This window comes from Canis aureus, chromosome 15 (assembly GCF_053574225.1).
Source record: "Canis aureus isolate CA01 chromosome 15, VMU_Caureus_v.1.0, whole genome shotgun sequence".
Classification (NCBI taxonomy): Eukaryota; Metazoa; Chordata; class Mammalia; order Carnivora; family Canidae; genus Canis; species Canis aureus.
In genome coordinates, this window is record NC_135625.1 from 25,677,770 (window position 1) to 25,694,982 (window position 17,213).

The 17,213-nt window shown below is 39.0% G+C and overlaps 1 protein-coding gene across 5 annotated transcripts in view; it reads left to right on the forward strand.

Moving 5' to 3' along the window:
• The window catches only part of MTUS1 (microtubule associated scaffold protein 1), a 165,884-nt gene that overhangs the window by 71,681 nt on the left and 76,990 nt on the right, over positions 1-17,213 (forward strand). The window contains exon 1 of one of the 5 annotated variants that reach the window (XM_077848913.1): positions 12,424-12,628. The exons of the other annotated variants lie outside the window; for them this stretch is intronic. Coding sequence (XP_077705039.1) covers positions 12,439-12,628 — 190 coding nt within the window. The 5' untranslated portion in view covers positions 12,424-12,438. Of the gene's footprint in view, positions 1-12,423; positions 12,629-17,213 lie in introns of those variants that run through there. 5 annotated transcript variants of the gene reach the window in all.

Below are 17,213 nucleotides of genomic sequence, written 5' to 3' on the forward strand. Positions count from 1 at the left end.
AAGTCTTTTTTGAGTAAATGTAGACTTGGTGATCAAAGTGCTGAGGTACAGAAGTGAATACAAGATAAAACCATGCCCTCTTTGAAGCTACATTCTGGTGGGAGAGACAGGTAATAAATACATAAGTAAAAGTATATAGGATGCTTGAAATCTAAAGTACTAAAAAGTGGTAACTCTACACACTTTGGGTGCAAACAGTGGAAGGCCAATGTTTCCATCCACTGAGATAGGTATAGATGGTGGTGACACAGATATTGGGAGATGGGTAGCAAGAACCAAGCTATAGAGATACTAAATTGAGATGAATAACTTATAAGTGAAGATTTTGAGTAGAAAGTGAGATATACAAGTGTAGAGTGCATAGAAGTCTGATCTACAGGTATAAATTTGGGATTCATCAATATTTAGATGGTATTTAAAACTGCCAGACTGGATAAGACCACTAAGAGAATGCACAGAAGAGAACAGGTCAAGGATATCACTGGGGAACTCCTAAATTTTAAAGGATTAGGGAGATAAGGAGGAATCACAAAGGAGATCAAAAAGAAACAGCCAGGAGGGTAGGAGGGAGTCAGTTAAGAGTGTTGTTCTGGAAGCCAAGTAAAGAAAACCTTTCAAGGAGGAAGGAGGAATCAACTGCATCAGATGCTGAGAGAGGAACACTTGGTAGTTAAGGATGCCATTTGGTTCAAAACAGAGGTTGTGTGTTTAACAGAAAGTCTAGAGATGGTAGGTCTAGGTTTGGTGATTCAATAATGTCATCTTCCTGATGCAGCATGTCGTTTTGTCAGTGACTTCAGTTAAAATGTGGTCGCTACGAGTTCCAAGTTCTAAGTCCTCCTGCTACTATGTAAAAGGCTAAAGGTGAAGGACAACATCCTAGAGTTGAAGCTTACTCCCGGCATGTGTGCCTATCTCTATCGGGGAGGAAAAATCCTGTTCAGCACCTTACGTCTAACCCTTGTGTCTTTAAGTCGTATTGGCACAGACCAAGATGCATGGTCACTCCAACTTGAAGAAAGATTGGGAATGCAAGAATTAGGGTTTTTAAATCTTTCTATAGTGTGTGAGCAATGGAAATGGGGGTGAGGGATGGCAGTTGGGGAGCCAGGAAAGATGCTAGACACAGTAAGGTTAAACATTTTTAAAAATTATATGGACTATTTTTATTTACTGTTTCATTAAGAGCTTTTGCTCGCTTACATTTGGAAGCATATGATTCTTTGTTTTGATATTGTTCATTGTCCTTTGTTATTAATTTCCTTTTTTTGTGTATATGGTGACTTAAATTTTTCAATTTTTTTATATGGTCCAATATGTTTTCCTTTAGTTTTGCCTATGTTTTTATGCTGAACAAGACCTTCTCTATTGAAAGAGACTAATCTATATCGAGTTATTACAGCTAATTTGTATGGTTTTGTTCTAAACTCTTTATAATCCTATTTTATTTTTTGTGGTGTGTGTGTGTGATAAGACTAGTGGCTAAATATTTAGGTCACTTAAGATGTTACAAGTATTGTTCTAAGCATTTTAAAAATAAAAATTATTTAACTTTTAAAAGAAGGCATAAAGTAAGTAACCTATAATCATGCCCATTATTTCATATGTGAAATAACAGCACAGAGAGGCTAGTTAACCTGCTCACAGCCGGTGTGTGCTGGAACTGGGTTTAAAACCTAGGCATTCTGGCTCTGGAAAGTTCACTTTTAATCACTACATCATACATGCTTCTCAAATTGTAATTTTTAAAAATTCAGTTGTCTTAAAACTACAAATAAATCTCTTATTTGAAAAACTCTCCCTTATCCTATTCTAAATTTTTATATTTCTGGGATTTATACAGCAGTTTATTAATCTGTCAATATAGTTTTGTGCCAACAACAGACTATTATTTTGTAACATCCTATAATAACTAATAATACAACCTCTTAATTTTTTTATTGTGATTAAATTTGTCACATAAAATTTACCATTCTAATCATTTTTAAGCTTGTAGTTCAGTGGTATAAAATAGATTCCCTCTGTTGTGCAAGAGTGACCATCATCCCATCTCCAGAACTTTTTCTTCCCCAACTGAACCTCTTTATGCATTAAAGACTAACTCCTCGTTCACCACCCCCTTAGTCTCTGGCAATCACCATTCTATGTCTCTGAATTTGACTACTCTAGGTGCCTCATATAAGAAGAATCGTGTGATATCTGTTCCTTGTGAGGGACTTATTTCACTTAGTATAATGTCTTCAACTTTCATCCATATCCTAATATGTGTCAGAATTTCTTTCCTTTTTAAAGGATGGAATAATATGTCATAGTACATATGTACCACATTTTGTTTATCCATTCCTCTGTCAGTGGACAACTTGGGTTGTCCATTGGAACAACTTGGTATATACCTAGAGGTGGAATTAGTGGATCATATGCTAGTATATTTTTCGTTTCATTTTTCAAATGGCCATACCATTTTCCACAGCAACTTTGCCATTTTACTCTCTAAGCAATTCACAGAATTCCAGCTTCTTCACACTGAGCATCTTTTCAAGTGTTGTTGGCCATTATATATATTTTCTTTGGAGAAAGGTCTATTCAAGTACTTTATCCAATTTTTTTTTAAAATCTGAGTTTTCTGTTCTTCAGCTGTCATCCCCTCATGTTTATATTCCAGAATTTTTAGCTATTCTTAGTTACTTTTAAACTAATTTAAATGGTTTTCTAAAAATTTTCCCAAATCCCCCTTTAAAGTAACCACATGTATTTAGATTGGAATATGATTCAATTAATATATTAATTCAGGGAATAATTAACATGGATATTCACTTATTCAAATCTTTTATGTCCCTCATTTAAATAGTTTTCTGTCATAGCACTTTTTGATAAATTTATAGAAATAGTGTGTACATGTACATGTCTCTGTGTGCAAGGATTTTTATTGCTAAAGTAAAGGATCTTTTTTCCATTTGCTGCTACATTGAAAAGCTGTTTTACAGTATTGATTTTTATAAGCAACTTATCAGGTTTATTTATGTAGTTTTTAGACAATAACACTTACCATTGAAATTAAATTTTTCTAACATCTACATTAGTATTAATGAGAAAACATGGTCCTTTTGGGTTAAGTAAAAATGAACCTGCAGCCACAGTTTTGAACATAATTCATTTCTCCCATAACTTATTTTTTTTTATCCTTTTGGGTAGACTGATCTTAGCTTTATAATAATTCCCAGCTACTGTAGATAATTATCTAAAGGTCACTTTTTCTATAGACTTGTGCTAAAACTGCCCAAGTTATAATTACAGCTATAAACATATTCTCATCTTTTAGCTGTCTATTTGGCACTTTCTCTTCCTGACTAGTTAATGGCCCTACCTTATTGATACTTATTATATTTTATAAAATAACTTATATTTAAACTATATATGTTAATGTGTAGTTTCTGTATTCTAGACTGGCCTTGGCAATTGTTGCCTTGTCCAGTGAAAATCTCCATGGCCTCCAGCGCTGGCAAGTGTGCTAGCCTCCTGAGCCCTTCTCTGATTTCAGACTTGAATTCAAACTCTTCCTGCTGGTCGGTTAAGCACACCACCATCCCTTGATCAAACCCCAGGGCAAATGCCAAGAAAACTGCAGTCCCCTGCCTTCTCAGTCTTCCCACCATATCCCACCCACAACAGTTAAGCGCTGAAGTTCTTAGCCTGGTATTTCATGCCATCCTGAACAGTAAACTGTCTACCTTTCCAATGTCATCATCTTCTTCCCCATGATACCTGCATACCTAGTATGCCGCGTAAACCACAATCCTGTTAAAAAATTTTTAATGAGATACTACGTATTCTCTAGTATTCATAATTATTACTGAAAATATTTGGCAGTGATTTCTATAGAAAGATGTCGGGTGTTTCTAGCACACTATACATCTATGCTTTGGGATTACCTTACTTTCCAGTTACCTTACTATGCAGAGAAGTAAATGCTTCTATAGCATCACCCCCTTGTGAATCTGTTGTCCAGATTTTTATTAAGATCTGTATCTTCTAATAGAGATTATATAGCAGTTAAGGTTTCATTTTTTTTTTTTTCATTATTGTCAGTTCCTTGAAACTTCTTCAGAACACTTAAATTTAATCAAATGTGAAGAACAGGTCATTTGGCTTACTGCTGAATCATCTCGTGAAAAATATATTAAAGCTGAATTCTCCTGGTCTGGTTGAGAGTTCAGAGAGGAGAACTTGCTTTGACGGGTAGATACTTCTGTGGCCTGGAAAACTGCTCTTCTTACTTTGAAGGCATTTTGCAAGCTTCTGGGACCCACCTTCTTTCCCAGCCTTCCTGTCAAGAGCAGAGGAAGCCGGGCTGGAGCTGAGAGAGGACACTGTACACCTGTGAATGCCCTGGGAGCTTTCTCCTGGACAATGAATCCTTTAATAGAAGTGTCGAAACAAAGGAGTACCATTCAGGAGTTCCTTCTTTGGCTTTAATTTTGAGTCCTAGGAACACACCATTATGGCCTCATGAAGAACTTTCCAGTAGCAAAGGGACTGTTTTCATCATAACCATATAAAAGCCTCAATTAGGCCATTGATGTCTTTGTTGTGTTTTTCTTAGTAAAATTAATGGGAGTGAAGAATACTGATGCTTGCAGAAGCACAGGAATAAAAAAATGATTAGACTCTCCTTACTTTAATTGTTGATCCAATTTATCTTTTCTTGGTTTATCTGTTTTGAACATCATTTATCTGATTAAATATTTGACTCCACTGACTTTAATAATATCTATTAGTGTTTTAATGTTTTATGTTAGCTTTTATGATAAAATATGCTTATTATCAAAAGAAAATACACATGGAGTAATAAGCATATAAAGTGTGAAGGGAAAATTGCCTATTTCTGCCTCTTTCCTCTGTGTGCCACTGTGCTGCATTTCATAACCGCCTCCTAAGATCCTGGCAAATCTTCTGGAATTTTTGGATATATAGGTAAGTGTGAGCTTAAAAAATAGGGTAATATTAATATCTTTTTTCCACTTAATAAATCATTTTATTAGATTTTTAGTTTTACAAGGCATCCCTTAATGATGTTTTGCTGTTAAATGCAGCACGTTTAATTGGATTTTCCAAGGTGGATGTCCAAGTACATTGCTTGTTGATGAAGCCATACTTTAAGCCCAATAGACTCTCTGTATTACTGTCTGAGGCTAAGTGCAAATGCTGTTCCTTCAGTGTTTCCCGTAGACAAAAGATGGTAATAATTACAGGGTCAAAACAAATCTGTTGTCTCTGTGGAAGATTATGCTAACAGCTTAAGTTTAAAAAAACCGCTGAGGCTAGTGATACCTCTGCAGGTAGGTCTTAAATCTTGATGGTTTACATCTAGGGTGGGTTACATGCTGTGAAGTGAAAGGGTAAATACTACCCCTCTGAACTGTAAGAGCAGTCCTATAAGGATTTCCTTGTTGAAGAATTTGGTGTGCAGGTGACTCAGTCTCTCAGCCCAGTATTGCCACATCTTTTAATATTAGTTATGGTGTATATGTTTTACTGCTTCTTTAGATGAAGTCTAATTACAGGTACCTGAGGTCAACTTTGCTCTACAGTTAAACATTAGGACTGTTGGTAAAACAGTGAAATACCTTGGTCGTATCTCCACTGTGTTTACCATTACACTAGGGGAGCCCCCTTCTAGAAAGAGAAGCTCAGGAGGCCTCCAGCCTAATGCTTCTTCTCTGCTGCTGAGTAGAGAGAACTCTGGGCTGGTGGTGGTAGGTTGCCTGCCTTCCTGGCATCACTGTCACTACTTCGGTGTCCGACCCGAGGAAGCCGTTTAACTACCCAAGTAGCTCTCTCCTCTGTGAGCTGGAAATAGTAATGGCAGTGCACTGTTAGGATTATTCTGAGGTTCAAAGGTGCTGAATCTGTGGTGATGGAGGCGTTGTTTAGTACCCTTACTGTCCTCTAGTCAGACTAATGGCCCAATGGGGAAGTCTTTTGCTACGACTACAAGTTGCTATTAAGTGGAGGGTGTGGATCTGGGTGGGAGGGACAATGAGCCATGTGAATGTGGTAGGGCAGGTCATGGCAATCACAGGCTGACGGGGTGACCTTGCTTCTGGTGCCTGGCTGTTTGTTACAGTCAGAAAGGATGCAGGTCTGTAGTAATTCTGAGGCACGCTGGGAAATGTCTGTAAACTCACGATGCTGTCAGAAACAATGCTATGAAACATCCTTTTCTGAAAGACAAGTTGAGTTCCCAAACTTGTTTGGCCTTAACTATACTGTTGCTGTAGCCCAGAGATTTTCATCTGTTACTTGCTGTATCTACCTTACTTACTATTTCCAGTGATGATGCAGACTCATCATATGTTTTTGCTCTCAAGGGGCCCTAATTTACTAAATGCATATTCTCAAAGATATGTTTCTGTATCTCCAAAAGCAAGTAAAACTGGTGGCTAGATATATATTTAAAAATCAAATGAATATTTGAATATCTGTTACTTGCTAATTATTATAAGGACTATAAAGGAAAATGTTTCCTTTTATCTAGTTAATAGACTGAAGAGTCTATTAGTATTAACAAAGGACAAATAAGCTTGTAAAAATTAAGTGTTTAATGCTTCATTGTAGATGACAGAAGGTATTATCAGAATTTACTCCTGGCCTTTGAAAAAAAATTAATAGCTATTACTATCATCTGTATAATTCTACATCTAGTTTTTTCTAACTTGATTGAAGTCTAACTGACAATTAAAATTGTAAGACATTTAAAGTGTACACTGTGGTGATTTGACATACATAACAGAATGACTTTAGTTATGGAGTTAATTAACCTATCCCTCACTTCATGTATTTCTCTTTTCTTTTCTTTTCTTTTCTTTTCTTTTTTTTTTTTTTTTTGGTTGATGTCCTTTAAGTTCAACTCTTAACAAATTCCAATTATATAATACAGTGTTATCAGCTATAGTCACCATTTTACATTAGATCCTCAGACTATCTTCTTATAGCTGAAAGTTTGTCTCCTTCCACCAACTTCTCCCTATTTCCCAAACCTTGCTCTTGGCCTTAAAAAATTCATTCAGCGAATATTTATTAAGTCTTACCCCATACTAGACACTTTGCTAGGTCCTGAGAGACAGATGGAATTGGGTCTTTTTCCTGTTCTCAGGGATCTTAGAGAGTAGTCTGAGAGCCCTACTGAAACATGCTGTGGTGGAAGCAAGTGCAGGTGTGGTAAAGGAAGGTATGGCCCATGGCACATGTGGGAGGGTGACCTGGCAGGAGAGGTTTTACAAAGAAGTTAGGATTCTCAACAGTGTTTCTCATACTTATGTGTATTTGAATCACCAGATTTTGTTAAAATGGAGGTTGTGATTCAGTAGATCTGGAGTAGGGGCTACAAATGAGTGGCAAGGATTTAAAAGAGCTGTCAACTTTGTATTCATCAGGCAAGGGAGGGCACCAGATGGAGAAGAGGCTAGTTCATTCACAAAGATGGGCATAGCTGAAGAATAGAGTAAAAATAAAAAGGCCTGCGGAAATAAGGTGGTGTGTGTGCACGTGTAGGAATAGGAGCATGGCAAAGCATAATGGGGGAGAAGTTGATTGGAATCAATCCTAGGACTGCCATTTCCACCTTTAAAATTAAATGTTAAGGTTAAAAATAAGATTACCCTGTAGATAATGGGGAGCCACCAATTTTAGACTGGGTCATGACCTTTTTTTCATGTTCAGGAGATCAACATTATGGACTTGGAAAAAGTGGATGGACATAACTTTAGGAGTCTAATATAGTTGTTGAGGCAAAACATTAAGGGGGTGAATAAGGATTAGTAGGATTTGGATAGAGAGGAAGACGACCTCCTCGAAAAGAAATGATGTGCCTCATGAGATTAGAATAGTACTTCCTCGGGGATCCCTGGGTGGCTCAGTGGTTTAGCACCTGCCTTCAGCCCAGGGTGTGATCCTGGAGTACCGGGATTGAGTCCCACATCAGGCTCCCTGCATGGAGCTGGCTTCTCCCTCTGCCTGTGTCTCTGCCTGTCTCATGAATAAATAAATAAAATCTTAAAAAAAAAATAGCACTTCCTGGTGTCAGCAAACTATATTGATCGGAGCAGAGCATATACCCCTGTAAAAGAATAGCATGTATAAAATTAGTAATGGGAACCCTCACTATAATGAAATTGGAGGTTTGGGCAGGGGGAGCCCTACCACCACTTTGTTGTCAGTAGCAATACCTATGAGAAGACTAACTTGCAAGCAGATACTATCGTCTCTGCAGGAGGAAGCCCTCCACCCCCACCCCACAAACAACCCAGCCAGTGAAAAGCCTTTATACATCCAGCTCCCAACTTACTCCAGCAGACTTTTTATTTATGACAGCCTTCCCAACTTCCCATTGCCCTCTCCTATGTTCGAGGGACCTGCATATGGCTTTGCCATGGCTTGCTGATCTTGAGTTGCAATTCTCTATTACCAAATAAACTCTTCTTTTGCTAATAAAATAACTGGCCATTTGATTTTTATAGTTATTAAGCACAAGGATATGGCTGGAGATATGTAGAACTTCAATGTGTGTGACTTTAAATGCTGGATCTAAGGAGTTGAAGCTCCTTCTCTATTAAGATGAAATTTTTATGAGCATAATCACTGAACTTCTACAAAGCAATGAGCATCACTTCCCAGAAATACTGCTTCACTCACTTATGAGGCCATTAGGAATATATGACACCATCTTTTTCATCTAAGTTTTTTCAGCTCTTCATATTTTTCAGTGGCATAATACTATTTAGTATTGAGAATCTTCATGTTAGATCATATGGGGATGTGAGGAAGAAAGGATGATTCCAGGGTTTTGAGGCTGGGAAAAAGGAAAAATGGATTTATAATTAGCAGAAATAGGGAGAAAGGCATCTAAGTGTTGAAATTGAAACATTCAGCAAGGAATTTAAAATATGAGTGGCATTAGTATCCAGAAAGGATAAAGCTGCAGGTGAGAATTTGGGCTGCATCCATATGGACAAGGGTTAGAGTAAAATAAATGAAGATTCTGTGAGAGATAGGAAAGAAGAAAGTTGTAAAGGTTGAATTTGGGAAATGCCCATAATCAGGTAGCAGGTGTGAGCATCAGGATTGTGTGGTTTCAAATATGCCAGAGAATATGAAGCATACATATTTCATTGCCAGGTGGAAATGCTTCTGCAAGAAATTTTTTTTTTTTTGCTATTTTTTAAATAGGAGTTCGATTTGCCAACATAGTATAAAACCCAGTGCTCATCCCGTCAAGTGCCCCCCTCAGTGCCCGTCACTCAGTCACCCCCACCCCCCGCCCACCTCCCCTTCCACTACCCCTGTTCGTTTCCCAGAGTTAGGAGTCTCTCATGTTCTGTCTTCCTCTCTAATTTTTCCCACTCATTTTCTCTCCTTTCCCCTTTATTCCCTTTCACTATTTCTTATATTCCCTGTATGAATGAGACCATATAATCTTTGTCCTTCTCTGATTGACTTATTTCACTCAGCATAATACCCTCCAGTTCCATCCATGTCAAAGCAAATGGTGGGTATTTGTCGTTTCTAATGGCTGAGTAATATTCCATTGTATACATAGACCACAGCTTCTTTATCCATTCATCTTTCGATGGACACCGAGGCTCCTTCCACAGTTTGGCCATTGTGGACATTGCTGCTAGAAACATCGGGGTGCAGGTGTCCCGGCGTTTCACTGCATCTGTATCTTTGGGGTAAATCCCCAGCAGTGCAATTGCTGGGTCGCAGGGCAGTTCTATTTTTAACTCTTTGAGGAACCTCCACACAGTTTTCCAGAGTGGCTGCACCAGTTCACATTCCCACCAGCAGTGCAAGAGGGTTCCCCTTTCTCCACATCCTCTCCAACATTTGTTGTTTCTTGCTTTGTTAATTTTCCCCATTCTCACTGGTGTGATTATTTCCACAATAATACAAATCTTATTGTGGTTTTGATTTGTGTTTCCCTGATGGCAAGTGATGCGGAGCATTTTCTCATGTGCATGTTGGCCATGTCTATATGTCTTCTTGTGAGATTTCTATTCCTGTCTTTTGTCCATCTCATGATCAGATTGTTTCTTGGGTATTGAGTTTAATAAGTACTTTATAGATCTTCGATACCAGCCCTTTATCTGATCTGTCATTTGCAAATATCTTCTCCCATTCTGTAGGTTGTCTTTTAGTTTTGTTGACTGTTTCTTTTGCTGTGCAGGAGCTTTTTATCTGATGAAGTCCCAATAGCTGCCAGAAATTTTGTTGTTGTTGTTGTTGTTATTGTTTTAAGATTTTATTTATTTATTCATGAGAGAAACACAGGGGCAGAGACAGGCAGAGGGAGAAGCAGGCTCCATACAGAGAGCCTGATGTGGGACTCAATCCTGAGGCTCCAGGATCACGCCCTGGGCTAAACTGCCGGGCCACCAGGGCTGCACAGGCTGCAAGAAATTTTGAATGAAAACCATTTTAAGTGTGACAAAGTCAAGATGAAAGGGGAATGAAAAAAAATAGTACAGCACCACCTGGTGGTAGGCAATAGGTAACTTTTTTAATGAATTTTTTTCCTCAAATTTTTCTTTCTGTTTGGGTTTTTAAATTGTCATCTATTTATACAGTAGCCTAGTGTGTGAATGGACTAGTTTGTTTACTTTTTAATCAACAGTATGAGCAGAAGTCATAGCTTTGATTTTAACTTTGCCAGAAGCTCCTGTGTCACATGGCTCTTTTGATCGATTGCTCTGTCCCACAAAACTGAGTTAATTACTCCAGGTTACAGGGTTACATCTACCCTTCACATGTCCTGATGGTCTCCTCATCGCCTCTGCTCTTCTGCCTCTAAATCAAAACTAAAAAACCACGTCTGTGTGAAGATTTCATGATTCTGAGTATTCATTTTGTGTTTTGACTCAGTAGTTAGCACAGGAGATTAAGTTTATAAGCCTAAAGCTTTCAAAATGAAATTTTTTTTTTTTAACCTCAAGGAAAGCCTATGAGGAATTCTGTTTTCTGTGTATAAAATGATTGATTTAATTGAGCTATGTTTTTCCTGTTCGGTATTAGTATCTATTTGCTCATTTCCTCTTTAAAATTTCCTCACCAAACAACTAACAGATTTATTAACTTGAGCAGTTGTGGACTGTCAGTGTACAGGCACCACGACAGATGCTGTGAGGGATATGGGATATCAAAGAACTGGTCCATATCTAAAAGGTAGTTGAAGAGGATCATCACGTGAGTAACTAGAATACCGGATAAAACAGGATTATTGGGAGTGAGGTTGGAGAGGAGGGCAATTCGCTCTGCTTTAAGGAGGCATCAGTTTGTTTCTGGTGGAAGAACAAGGACAAAGCGGTCATAGTTCTTGAACCTTCTGGGTGTGGAGCGCTGTTACAGGGTTGCCATACATTCATTCTTTCTTTCTTTTCTTTCTTTTCTTTTCTTTCTTTTCTCTCTTCTCTTCTCTTCTCTTCTCTTCTCTTCTCTTCTCTTCTCTTCTCTTCTCTTCTCTTCTCTTCTCTTCTCTCTCTTCTCTTCTTCTTTCTTTTCTTTTCTTTTCTTCTCCTATAACTTCTACCACTGCCCTGACTATATACATGAGGTGAGCAAGGGAGGCTCAGAGAGGTTGTCGATGGTCCAGGGGGGCCCTCAGCCAGCGCGTGAGAGAAACAAGAATGTGAGCGTGTGGAGGACGAGGCATCCAACTCATGGCTGAGTTCCTGAGCACGTTTCCGAGAGGCAGCAGTAGCTTGTCTCACAGGATAGTGAGGAGCCGTGTCCTGGAACTTGGGGAATATTAAAATGGGTCACTTAAAATTTTAAAAAGGTGACTGTCCGCTTATCATTTCACCTTTAAAGTTGTGGCATAACCTAAGAAAGGTTTGCGTGGAACCAGCAACGCTCTGTGACTTTGCCGAGGCCGCTCGCACGCGTGTTACCTTAAGGTTACTTCCCCTTGCAGCTTTCCCCGGGTGCGGCGTGAATTTTAAAAGCAAACCGGCGAAGCGGGCCGCCCAGTGTGCTCCCGGGGAGCCGGTGGCCGAGGGACGTGGCCCTTGGCTGCAGTCCCCGGTGCCCTGCCCGGCGCCTCCCAGGGACAGCCCTGTTGACTTGGCCACCGTTCCAGTTCTGTGTCTGACTCCCCGAAGGCGGTTGTAAAATGCTTTTGTCCCTTCCTTTTTGTCTCCTGACAAAGGAGTTTACCCTACACCCACAGAGCCTGTCTAGCGGCGATGTGTCCCCGTTGCAGATGAAGCATTGAAATCAATGAGTCTTTCTGAGTGTGATTTGCTAGCTGGTTTGATCTGTTCTGTGTAGCGCCTTGGAGCTCACAGACCCCCCCCCCCCCCTCTAATTCACTAAGAGCAAGCATGAGGGTAGGGGAGTGAACATGGCTGCAGTTTTTCCTGCTTAAGATCGCTTTGATCTTTTTAAATGACTGTACCAGGAGGATTTCGCAGTTGTACAGAGACGGATATTTCTTCAAAAATATTTATCAATTCTACACTCACCCCGCCGGCTGGCTCAGAGAGGCACTATGATGCTACCTTGTTGACACTGCTGGTCCTCGGATCCTACAGCCTTTGTATAGTTCCTTTGTTAGCCACGCTTACTGGGAAGAGAAGTAGGTCGCCGATTTCTGGTTTGATTCTTTTCTTTGTAAGCATGCTTGCATTTTATTCAATAAATGGATTTAGCATCTCTTGATTGTTATTTTTTTTTTTTATGACTTGTGATTTGTTGATGGCCATAATTGTGGGGCGTATTTAAATTTAAGTTGTGAATGGTTCTAATAGAGTCGATCTTATTCTAGATTTTTCTGTGTTTTTAGACTGTTAATATAATTCAGTGGTGTTGTCGATGTGCTGGGCACATGGAATTACCTTATTATTAAAGAGTCTTTGGCCTCATTTCTGATTAAATAACCAGTAGTTTTACGTGTGTTGCTTACCGTTGTGTGAGTATAGAAAAATATTTTTCTAGAATTCAAACCTCACATCTTTGATGATTTTACTCATTATAAGCAAAGATTTTAAAGATGTGTACCTTTTAAAGATCACCTTAAAACATGAAAAAATCATTTTGAATGGTCTTTTTTCTATTTCTGATAATGATGGGTCATGTGAGGAAATAATCTCTTGATCAGTTTTTTGGTACATATTGGGTTAAACATTTAAACCCCTTTCAAGAATGTATTCTTGCTTTGCTGCTCATTTCTTTGTGATGCGATACTGCTAGTGGCATCATTTAAGAACTTCTGAGATTGCACAGTGCTGTTGTAAAATGAGCAGCTGGTTCTTGGTACTTTGGAATTCTTTAGAAATTACCGAGTTATAAAACAAAAGACTAAATATATAAGAATAAATTTCTCTTTGGAGGTTTTAGCAGGTTCTTTCTGTGTATTCTTCTATGGATAGAACATTTAAAATGTAATGGTTTTCTTTTGGATATTAGCCTGAAATATTGCACAGTAGTTTCTATGTCAAATGTGCTCATGGATAGAGTTTAGACATTGATAAGCTCTCCGAGATTCAACTAAAGTCCAATTATTAAGATCATTGGCTAAAAATACATATTGTAGGTTTGGGGCTATTGTATAATTGTAGAAGCAGTCTTTAGCAAATGTGTAATTTTGCCCGCTTTGTGAACGTGAAATCCAAAGGCTTCCTTCTTCAACGCTGGCAAAAAACAAAAACAAAAACACTTATTTTTGAGAGACAGTTGATGGTGAGGGGGGAATTGCAAGAGATGCACACCAAAGCTGCTTGTACTCTTGGAATTGAGGCAAATAGAAGCATAGCTAAAGAAATGGAGTATTCTTTTACCTTCACCAGCCCTGGCTTAGCAGGTGTGCTATATAGAAAAGGGCGTTCACCTCAGACTCATCCTAGTTTTTCTGCTCACCCCTGGGAAGTTGAATTATCTTCCACTATCCTTAGCCTCGGGATCCTCACCTGATGAACGGGAGGGCAGTACTACATCATCTTAAAAATCCTTGCAGCAACAAATATTTCTGACCACTTCGATTTTCTTTACTACAATAAGACAGTGTCTGGTAGTATGGAAGGTGGTTGTTTGATTTGTTGGAGTGATCAAGCTGATAGAAGGGTTCTTCTTATTTACCCACAGTCTGATGGCAAGTGAGTATTGTCTCACCTGCCAACACAGGTCAGTTGGTCAGAAGTACCTGGAGTAGATCATTGAAAAGTTTATGTTTGACTAGGGATGTCTGCCATAGGTGCGGAAGGGGTGAGAGGCAGTGGATGTACTCTGGCCCTGTATTACATGCTTGATACTATGCCCATACAAATGGACTACTTAAAAAGAAAATGCTATTATCTAGACCGGCATTAATTTTTTTTTTCATTTTTGCAGTGTTTTTCTGGGGTGCAAATGAGACATTCTTGTTACTACACAGTTGAGTAACTTTGCTTTTAGAATTTGAAAGTGTAGATTTCAGTAGCGACTTGGTTTCAAGCCAGGTGGGCAGATGATCTGGCACAGTGGGTAGCATTACACAGATTGACAAAAAAAAATTCAAGAAATAACAGAATGTTGGCTCTGTGTATAAACATAACTCAACGAACAAAACAAAAGCTAATGTTAACCAGATGCTAGAATGTACTATGAAATGTTAGTTTGCAAATAAGTCTGGTACAATGAGAAGCCCTTCTGTAATAAGAAAATAATTTCTTTTGCCTAGACTTCTCTGAGAATTTCTTTGTGTTCTCTTCAGATTCCATCATCTCCCTTACTCTTTTATTTTGTTTGAATCACATTTCGACCATGGGGAGATGAAACTAAGGATTCCAGAGAATCTATTATTTTGCCGTAATTGAGGCTGCTAGGACCAAAGCTCACAACAGAACAGGGGCAATTCTAAATTGTTATCACAGCTGCTGGGGCCTGGGTGACCACACGTGGGATATCATGTATTGATTCTACAGACAAACCGTCACCGAGGGGTGGTGGCCCGTGTAGCACTGTGTTGAGAATTCTGAGGATGCATGTGGCTTCAGTGGGACTATAATAGAAAACCTACAGTTCTTCCTTCCCATATAAGGAAAAGCCAGTCCTTCCTAATGTGTGTCTCCTTGACTTTCACACTGCTACCCCACTCACAACACTCTGGTCACAAGATGTGTGGCAGTTTTTACCACCACAAGCAAGTCATTAGACACCAGCTGGGTGGTCTGCTATCCTGACACCGTCTACCAGAGATGGCATCTGATTCCACAAGTTAAGGGCTCACCCCCTTCAGATGCCAGTCAGAAGTCCAGGTGACAACATGGACTTCTCACAAACCAGCTGTAGATGGAAGATTCCAATGACTCCTATCTGAGTATGATAAATTTGCTAGAGCGGCTTACAAAACTGAAGTACACATTTATTTACGTTTACCAACGTATTATAAAAGGATATAACAAGAGGATACAAATGAACATCAGAATGGAAATGATGCTAGGGGAAGGTATGCAGCTAGGGTGAAGAGTGTCCATCCCTCCACAGGTGTGCTACTCTCCCAGCACCTGCGCATGTCCACCAGCTCAGAAGCTCTCTGAACCCTATAGTTGGGGATTTTTCTGAAGGCTTCCATAAAAGGGCATGATTGATCATTAAATTCATTTTTAGCCCTTTTCCCTTCTAAAAAAACGAAGAGCCGGACCGAAAATTCTAAGATTCTAATCATGGCTTGATCTTTCCAGTGACCAGCCTCTGTCCAGAAACCTACACAGAGTCACCTCATTAGACAAAAGCTACTCCTGTCACCAAAGAAATTACAAGGATTTCAGGAAATGTGTGTTAGGAATTAGGGGTAGAGGCCTGATATATATTTTCTATTATCTCATAGGTACTGACTACCATATTTGTTTATGAGGGCCCTGTGAGAGCATATGTACCATTTCCAAACTTGATTTTCAGACCCACTCATTATACATAGAGAGATGAAGGGATTCATAACTAGGCAGTGGCCAAGTCAGGGCCAGAACTGAAATATCATAGATCCCATTCCATTGATTGAAATTATGAGTTATTATGTTGGAACTTTTGCCACTAGAGTTTATCATTTGGATATAATAGCTCTGGACAAGGGGAAATTTAGATACCATCAGGATATCCAACCAGCTGTCATGTTAGGAACTGAAAGAGAAGGCAGGAGAAATATTTTCAGCATATTATGCCTCATAGAGAAATAACATTTTCCAAGTAGGGATTACTAGAAAGCAACGCACAAAGAGTATTTAGGGAATTAAACGATGCGTAATTGTTGGTCATCAAAGTGTGTGCAGCTAAGTATAATATGTCCCCACCGTTAGTGAACTGGGAAAGACTGAAGGTGGGAAGTATGTGCCGTAGATGATCAGAAAGAGTATGTTAGTACGTGTGTGTGTATGTGTGTATGTGATTGTACCTAGTCAAACTCAGAAATTTTATCCTTGTGTACGGATTTTGACCCATGTTATGAAATTGATAGATCTGTTGTTGGGTCTAGTATTCATGCTGAGCCTGAAGAGTGGCAGTTTGTTTCTGGGACAACACCTCCTGTCTCTGTGTGTGGCAGAGTCCAGGGATAGGAGTATTGTGCCTCTTGAGAAATTTGTGCTTTGGTAAAAATCATTTTAGTTTGTTCTTTGGAAACTGAGGTCTTTGTTTTTAAAGCTGAGAAATGAAAAGTATGAATGAATTTGGGAATCATACAATTTTTTATTAGGTCTATAAATTAAACTCAAACTTTTCAAAATCTGAGGAAGTGACTTATGATGTCGCTTATGATCATCAGTGCAGCTGATGAATTTAAAAAAACATTCCAAGAGGGGATCCCTGGGTGGCTCAGTGGTTTAGCACCTGCCTTCGGCTTAGGGCATGATCTTGGAGACCCGGGGTTGAGTCCCACGTCGGGCTCCCTGCATTGAACCTGCTTCTCCTCCTGCCTGTGTCTCTGCCTCTCTCGCCCTCTCTCTGTGTATCTCATGAAGAAATAAAATCTTTAAAAAAAAAAAAAAAAAAAACAAGTTTCAAGAAAAGAAAGACAAAATCCGGATTGTTATAATACATGGTTAAGACCTTAACATGATTTACTTCTTTCTGGAATTTTGATTTAGCAAAAGCTAAATGCTATTGAAACCCAATATCCATTTTATATGAAAACCTTAAGATAGGTTTTTGATGAAATTTTGCTTCTGTTAAGACTGTGAAGTCCTATCCCA